This window comes from Pieris rapae, chromosome 7 (genome assembly GCF_905147795.1).
Source record: "Pieris rapae chromosome 7, ilPieRapa1.1, whole genome shotgun sequence".
Classification (NCBI taxonomy): domain Eukaryota; kingdom Metazoa; phylum Arthropoda; class Insecta; order Lepidoptera; family Pieridae; genus Pieris; species Pieris rapae.
Window position 1 is genome coordinate 9,493,685 of NC_059515.1, and position 9,188 is coordinate 9,502,872.

Sequence of the window (9,188 nt, forward strand, 5' to 3'; positions counted from 1 at the left end):
CTATATGACCCTATGACAGTGACAAACAGCTCATGCTCATTCCACAGTAGACACAAACAATAACAATGTATTTCGAAAAACTATTTAAAACCAGTTACTTTAAACGTGCTTTTTTAATATTAGGACCTAAAAACTAAATGAGTAGTCAGTAGTTCAGTACTTAGGAGTTATCAGTTAGGTGTAGTTAGATCATTGCCTGATGCGGGATGCCTCGCCTTATGGACTGTAGACATATAGGCACTTGATTTGATAAATTGCCCTTTTTTTATTTGAAACACATACCTATTTTACATTGATTTAGTGTTAAACCCATTTACTTAGAAGTAAAGCTTAAAATGGAACCTCAGTTTTCTTTTCCTTTCAAACCATATGATATTCAGAAAAAGTTCATGAGTGAACTTTATAAAACAATAGACGATCGAAAGCTTGGTATTTTCGAGAGTCCTACTGGTACAGTAAGTATTTATTTTATATATTAAACCAACCTTTTCTAGCGACTGTAGATTCATGAAAGTATTGGTACCTAATGCAAACTAATTATTTTTTAAAGTAGATTCTTATAGAAAGTATAAATTACAGGGAAAATCTTTAAGTATTTGCTGTGGAGCATTACAATGGCTTAAAGATAACAACAAAGCTATTATGGAAGATATTAAAAAACAGATATCAGATTATAAAGAAGCGAACTCTCATATTCCAGGTAATTTATATTTTTTAAATTATGTTATATCGAGTATTCTTTCTATTGTATTTTTGAATTAAAATAGAATATTTTCTGTTTTAATGAAAAAAACCTAAACTATTTGTAATGTAACTAGTAACATAATTGAGTATACATTTTTATTATATATAGATGCAGATGACTGGCTTCAAGAAGAGTACACAAAAATAAAAAACAATCAAGCTCTTGCTACCTTACAATTAAAACTTGACAAATTTCAACGAAGAGAAGAGTATTTCAATGAACTTCAAAATAGAGTAGCGGCATCAAAAGCCAATTTAAATAAAATTGATCACTACTTTAAAAAGAACATTATAGATGACAGTCATAAGTCAGATGATAAAAATGATTTTGATTTGGAAGATGATCTTATGATTGATGAAATGGAGGCAAAAGATGATGATGATTCAGAGTCTGAGGAACTGATTGAGGAGAGTGATCCTGTAACTAAGGTTTGTAATGTTTCTTTAATTTTCAGAAAATTAAATATGGCAGACCATTCCATATTTTGTTAACAATATGATGAAACTAAAAGCAAGATTATTTCATTGCGACTTTGATTTGTGAATTGTAATGACATCTTTATTCTGTCTGTCTATGTTCTTCTGTTGCACAAATTGACCAGCCATTAAAAAAAATAATAACTACCATTACTTTTTCAACACATAATAACTTCTTGTATATTTAAATAAAAGTTCAAAAAATCACTTTCCTTTATTAATATTATTTTTCTGTGTTTTTTTTTTGTTCTTCAATGTTTCATTTTTTGTTAGAAACTTAGTAAAATATATATAGGTATATACCAACCTACCAAAGTTAGTGTTTGCTTAGTTTGTTGGGCTTTACTATTAAATACTGCCCATTGAAGTATTTCCGAACCAATTGGACTTAGGGTTCTTCAAGAAAAGAGCGTACAGATTCTTAAAAGGCCGGCAACGCACTCGCGAGCCCTCTGGCATCGAGAATGTCCACTTAACATCAGTTGAGCCTCCTGTTCTATAAAAAAAATACTAAAATAATGTATGAATTGTCTTATACCCAGATATACATTAGTAGTAGAACACACAGCCAGTTATCACAGTTTGTGGGTGAAATAAAGAGAACCAATTTTAATAATAATATCCGAGTTGTTACTTTGGCGTCCAGACAGCATTACTGTATCAATTCAGATGTCAATAAATTGAAGAATGTTAATCTCATTAATGAAAGGTAAGTGTACAGTTATAGTATTCTCAATGCAGACATCCTGGGTTCAAACCCTGGCCAGTTAATTTTTTGCTTGTTCTTGAACATCAAATTGTTCATTGAAGCAATGTGTCAGATGCAGATAAAGCAGCAACCGTTTTAGGCCTCAAATTACTGAATCTGTTTTATGATCATTTGTCAATTTAATAGGGAAGTGATAAGCCTCCTGTACCTGACACACGCCATGGACTTTTTGGGTCTAAAGGCAAGCCGGATTTCTCATGATGTTTACATTCACCGTTGAGCGAATATTAAATGCGCATATACAAACTGAAGCCAGTACTTCCCAGTTTAATGTTATACCAGAGCGAAATATTGTTACGGGGTATCGAACCTGGTACAAACTTTGTGAGACAACGGCGATGAAGCGGCCACAAAAATGTGTCCAGTATTACTATAACTCTCCTATGTTCCACAACATGATTAATCCTGCATATTCCAGATGTCTAGATCTACAGAAGTCTAAATCTAAACCAACATCGACAGATACCGATGGTAGGCCAACTAAAAAAAAGACCAAGGCTAAATCGTGCACAAGTTGTCCGTACTATAATCAAGGAAATATAACAAAACTGAAGGAACGATTACTAGTGGATGTTATGGATATGGAGGATTTAGTGAAATGTGCGAAGATTTTGAAGGCCTGCCCGTATTATGCTTCTAGAATGGCCTTGGATGATTCCGAGGTAAGTGATACAGATTCAAACTGAAGACCAGCCCAGCGTGCTTGTTTTACTTGTTGAAGGAGTTGTGCGGGCATGAGGGTATCCCAGGATGGGCTTCCCAATGTTGCTCTAGATGATGCTGTAGCATGTCAAGTCCGACCGATAAATATCATGAGGATATTTCTCGACCCAGTTACTAAAAATGGCTTCTTGGGCCTAGAATTTAGGTTTACCCGATCGCATGCCTGATAGGCAATGAGATACCGTTCAATTATTACGTAAGCAAAACTAAGAATAGTTCTGGAAAATTCTATGCCAAAAAAAATACACAATTTTTATTTCATGTTGCCTTATAGCAAGAGAAGATATATTTATAGAATGCTAACATACGTAGCGCAATTGTTTTGCTATAAGATGTAAAGACTAGTCGAGTTCTAGTTCTTAGGGTAGGAAATTAAACACTTCAATGATGACTTGATTCACTGTAATTTACTTCACTGATTTTACGTAAACTCGAAGGAGTCAAAGAGTAACTACATATTACACATGCGCGCTTTTAGCAAGATCTTTAAGATTGTTTGATAAAAAATGTTTAGAATTTAATTAAGTAAATATGAAAAGCTAACAAAAGGTTTTAACTTCCTGAATAATTCGATTTAATTCGTGTTATTGATACCTACCTTACAGGTAGTTCTAATAAGTCACGCTGGTATAGTAAGCAGTGGAGCGCGTAGTGGCATTAATCTCAAACTCGAAGATAATATTCTAATATTGGACGAGGCCCATGGGCTTACAGCTGCGTTGGAAAATGCTCACTCGGCGCCCGTTAATATGAAACAGTTGACGGCTGTAAAATTGTACCTGAAGTTTTATATAAATAGGTACCGGGCGAAGTTAAGCAGTCGAAATCTTTTACAGCTGAATCAGATTGCCTTCGTTGTCGGGAAATTGGTGGGTGAGTGTTTTATACCATTATATACCTATAAATCTCAACTCCTTATAGTCCTTCAAGAAAAGAGCGTACCAATTTTTAAAAGGCCGGCAAAGCACTAGCGAGCCCTCTAGCATCAGGAGTGTCCATGGGCGGCGGTATCACTTAACATCACCACAGGTAAGCCTCCTGCCCGTTTGCCCCCTGTTCTATAAAAAAACGTACATTTTTATATAACTTTATTTATATTCCGCATTTGAATTCTATTTTTACATCTCTCACTCGGTGCGATCGTGAAGGGAAAGCTAGGGTTGGGTGGATCAGGCCTTTATATCTCTTAGATGTACGGGAGATAAATACACATACAAGATATAATAAAACACATACACATAAATAAGAATATAATAAAATGAGAAAATTCCAGGGGATTTAAAACAAGATAAAACGCAAGAAGCAAAAATATATACACTCGAAGATTTCGTTATAAAAACGGAAATTGATCATTTGAATCTCCGCCCTTTAGTTGAGTTTAGTAGGAACGCACGTTTGGCACCGAAGTTGCATGGATTCTCCATGAGATACAGTCAGTCAGAGTTGGAAGAGAAAGAGAATACGGTCGACCGGAAAAAGTCGTTTAAGGATTTTCTTAGTAATATGTCGAAGAAGAAAGAGAATAGAGTTGAGGAAAAGGAAGGAAAGGAGGAATTGAAGCCAGTACCGAGTGGAATTAATCAAGTATAAATATATATATACAATCTTTTGTCCCACGTTTTGTAATAAAGAAAAAGGAAATCATAAAACAGAAAACCGTTAGATTAAAAAAAAATCATAATTTTTGCCCAAAAACAGTTTGAATTTATGTATTTCTATAATTATATGCCCAGAAATAGTTAATATTTTCTATTATTTATTATAAAATATTTTTTGTCCAGAAACAGTTTGAATTTTTTTTTTTCAATAATTCTTTGCCCAGAAGGAAACAGTTTGAATTTTCTATTCTTCAATAATTCTTTGGCCAGAAACTGTTTGAATTTTCTATTTTAATAGTCCTATGCCTAAAAACCATTTAAATCTTCTATTTTTTTACATTTCCAGGTACCAGAAGTATCGGCGGGTAGTGGTTTATATGCTCTACTGGATTTCTTAGAGATGTTATGTGAGCGCAGTGAGAACGGACGCGTTCTTGTACAATACGGAGAAAACGCCCAGTTAAAGTATCTACTATTAAATCCCGCTGAACGGTTCAAAGATGTCGTAGAAAAGTGTAGATCAGTAAGTCTAAAGTAGAGAAAACGTGTTTTTAAAAAAAAAATTAATCCAAACAAACATATGAAACAGATTTCGTCAAATATTTCCCATAAAAAAAATATATATGATGATATTTTGTATGTGCGGATTTTTTTAAGTTACTTTTTTGACCCCAAACGAAGTCAAAAAAAAAAGAGTCACTTAGTTCAGTGATACTGCCGCCCATGGGCAGCTAACGGCAAAGCAAAGGAATACTTTGCTGGACGTCAAGGTCCTACCGATTACCTACTTGCCTATTGAGAAATATACATCTTGGGCCAACCCCAGTTTTAACGCCACAAATATTTGAACTACAAATTATTTATTTAATAATAATATTTTAAAGGTGGTCATGGCAGGGGGAACAATGGAACCGATAAGCGAATTTAAGTCGCTACTATCCACAGATGTAGTGAATATAGTGAAGTGTGATCATGTAGTGCCTTCAGAGAATGTTTTGGGCGTCTGTTTGTCACGGGGACCGGGTAACGTCCTGTTGAACTTCTCCTATGAGAACAGAATGTCAAAGGAGTTGGTAAGTTTTAAATACTATGTGTTTTATAATCTGTATTATGAGAGTTGGTAGATCTTTTAACGTGAATTCTTAGTGCTAATCATAGATAGTAGACCTTTTAGTCGTTCTGTATAGCCTGTGACAAATCTATTTTTGTGTGACTAACCGCCAAATTAAATAATGCATTACATTAGATCACGCCTGTTCACGTGACCATGCTCTCACACTGTGGTTTTGATTCCATGGAAGATGTGCTGGGTCCAGCACCGAGCCCATGGGTTATGGGATTCAACCTGTTCAGATCTCAGAGCATCTCCCTCTGTATTTGCTTGCTTTAGCCTAGGATGAGACCCTTGTTCCGGGGGTTCCTAGTGCTTTAAGGCTTTTAATAGCTAAAAGTTAGTCCACATCAAAGGAGACCAAAGAGTTGGCAGCTTCTTCTTGTAGTGCCTCTCCACTACTGGAGCTTGGTGGTCAGCTTGTCATTTATTTATTTATTACAGACATGGCTAAACTCACAATAAAATAGACTATAATATATACAATACAAAATTAATTAAAATAACATAAAACATAGTTTATTCTAACCCCTAATACTCTCCAAGTATACCCTCCAAGTATACCCTCCAAGTATACCCTCAAATCAGAGTACACTACCGCCATACGCTCACCAAATTGGCTCTCCGGTGACGAGTCGAGAAACCCATTAAGCATCGAGAGTAGTCGAGGAATGGGAGCTTGTTGACGCTGGACAGTGCGAGCCGAACGCACAGCAAAGAGGTTATGCTTCCGGCAGCGTATTCATACAGCGTATTCATCAGTCATACGTCATTCTTCGCCCAGCGCATCAGTCGTTCTACGCTGGCCACTCCCGTCCATTGTTCGATATTGCGGAGCTACTTCCTCCTTCTGCCAGCGCGTCTTTTCCCCTCGACCTGGCCCATAATGATGACTTGTGTCGAAGCACATGTTCCATTAGTGTAGCTTTTCAAAGGGAGAACGCTGCCAGTATCTTCGAAACTTTGCGTAAGGGACTCTAAATAATATATTTCAGTTATTATATTTATAACTAACCTTATATTGTTTTTCTATTATATTAATTTGATTGTCACATATCTGTAATGATACTTGACTTACATCTTATATGTGGTTTGTAGTCGTGATTTCTGTTTTCGCATATTTCAGCTGGATGAAGTCGGCCGTATATTAAGAAATATCTGTAGCATAGTACCAGGTGGTATAGTTTGCTTTCTACCCTCGTACTCGTATGAGAACAAGGTTTATGAACATTTGAAGAACACAAATGTTATTGAGGCCATATCTAAAAGAAAGGCAGTGTTTCGAGAGCCGAAATCGGCTTCTGATGTCGATCAGGTATGTTAATTAATTTAAAACCGTGTAATAGTTCTCTGTAATGTTGGTTTACGGACGATAGTTTAACATGACAACTTTAACAAGACATCGATGAAATGCATATTTAATCTTCGAGTGACTGAGCGTAACGGGACAATGCACGTAACGGGACAATGCACGTTACTGTACTATAAACGTAACTGGACGATGAGTCATACTTTTACGTACGTGACGTAGCGTATAAGACATCGTCACGTCTTGTCATAAATTGTCTCCATTCGGCGTTTTTAACAACATACATATACGCCTAATTGTTAACTGTTTTTAATTTATGTCCATCTGCATACGCCATTGAATTTAAATAACTTACATATGTAAGTTGTTTATATAGAACATTAAGTAAAATTTTAATGAAATATTAACTAATTATTATTTATAGGTACTTCAAAAGTTCGCATCCGCAGTGAACGCAAAACAATCAGAGAAAAATGGTGCGTTATTATTAAGTGTAGTCGGGGGCAAGTTAAGTGAAGGATTAAATTTTAGGTAATTTATAATTGTTCCAATAGGCTATTTAATGAATATTTAAAATTTAAAGATAAAGAATTGTTACTAAAATTAAGTTTTTAATTAGACTGGTTTTTCCAAGTCAGTTCAGTTGAAGTAGCGTTCGATTTTCTATCGATCTTTTGGGAAACAATAATTATCTAAATATAAAAGGAAATATATCAAACGCAGTAAACATTATAATATTCTGTTCTTTTAGAGTTGACGTTTCACGATTAAAATTAACATTACTATGTGATAATTGAACATGATTTTTCGTATGTATGTTAAGTTATGACGGATATTTGGTTGATTAAATTTTGAGTTTTATTTAGTGATGACTTGGGTCGTTGTGTGCTAGTGATTGGTATGCCGTACCCCAACGTTAAATCTCCAGAGCTACAAGAGAAAATGGCGTTCTTGAACCGGGCCACGCCGGGCGCTGGCGCCGTTTATTACGAAAACCTGTGTATGAAGGCTGTCAATCAGTGTATAGGTAAGATTCACGCATATTTGAATACGTCTTTCGATGCGCGCACACCGTCACAAAAAACCGACACCCTGAAGCTAGCTATATTCAACATTTTAGATTTCTCTGTTAGTGAAAGGTAGAATCTTGTTACGCAAAAGAAGTTCTAACGCGTGTCCATAAGTACACACACTTTTTATGGGACTTTGAAATTATAGCCCACTTGTAGTCTATTCAATATGAATATATCATTAAAAATATTTAAATGCAGGAATAATATATGAAGTAGCTAGCTTTTCATACAACCAGTCATTTGAAACATTTGAATAAATTTCTTCTTAATATAAATTTTTATTTATATCCGGCTCGAACGACCAATTAAAATGAATTTGATAAGCTTTGAAATACGTACTTGATAAATAACAATACAAATATGGTCTATGGTTTATTTTTAAATACAGTAGTTAACTAAAATCACCAATTATTTATATATTTCATTCTTTTAATTATTACTTTGTAGATTAAGAAGTAAATATTTTTCTGTTACCGCCATCTACTGAATGGCATGAAAGTTATTTGTTTAAATGATTCAACAGGGCGGGCTGTTCGTCACGCTAATGACTATGCGACAGTTTTGTTAGTGGATGAGAGGTACTCAAGAACTCAAACAATCACAGCACTGACTTCGTTTGTACAGGTATAAAACAGTATCGCTTCAGGCCATCTGAACATAATCTAATCTAGGCATTTTTGTTACCGGTTTAGTATTTTTTTTAATTGTCTCTGCGCAAGTCATCGCTTAACATTACGATCTAGCTTAACTTAATAAGAAATTTATAACAAATTAAATTTAAAAATAATTTAGTCATTAAAAAGATGCAAACTTTATTAATAAGTTTGAATGTTGGCAAGACATTTCGTTTGTCTAGCGGCGTTATCCTAACAAGTGTTAATTATCCATTGTGCCGTGATTCGAATGCATGATCTTAGGTTATACAGGGTATTGAAATATAATCCCACCCTTTGGACGTATGCTTACTTAACAACATTTTTGAAAAAGTCCTATTCGCCTCCAATACCGATACTGATATCGATTGCGACGCCATTTCCTACGGATGTTGAGAGATCTACATCGGATATATAATTATCGCTATTGGAAGTTAGTAAGGGCAGTGTTTGTTAGTATATGTAAGAGTAATTAAAAGTAATGCTTATGTATTCTTCTCGTTAAAAATTCATGGAGACAAATAAACGTGTGATATAAGATTTTTATAATTTTTATTTCAGAAATCGTTAATCTCAAACTGCAGTTTTGGACAAACTATCAGCAGTTTAGCAAAATTTTTTGCCAAACATAAAAATAAATGATAATATTGTAAGCATTTAATTTTTAACAATAACACAATAAATTGATAATAAAAGCTTTTACAAAAATTTGTTTTGTTAATTACATCTTT

At 34.5% G+C, this 9,188-nt stretch overlaps 1 protein-coding gene across 1 annotated transcript; it reads left to right on the forward strand.

Moving 5' to 3' along the window:
* The first annotated feature begins 40 nt into the window (after positions 1-40).
* On the forward strand, positions 41-9,158 carry LOC110996993 (ATP-dependent DNA helicase DDX11). The gene is made up of 14 exons (XM_022264913.2): positions 41-455; positions 580-700; positions 854-1,173; positions 1,764-1,930; positions 2,409-2,652; positions 3,319-3,586; positions 3,987-4,297; positions 4,658-4,834; positions 5,196-5,384; positions 6,549-6,737; positions 7,156-7,262; positions 7,598-7,758; positions 8,328-8,428; positions 9,019-9,158. Exons 1-14 carry the CDS (start codon positions 336-338, stop codon positions 9,097-9,099), a joined length of 2,556 nt encoding a protein of 851 aa, XP_022120605.2. The 5' UTR covers positions 41-335; the 3' UTR covers positions 9,100-9,158.
* Positions 9,159-9,188: the final 30 nt, after the last annotated feature.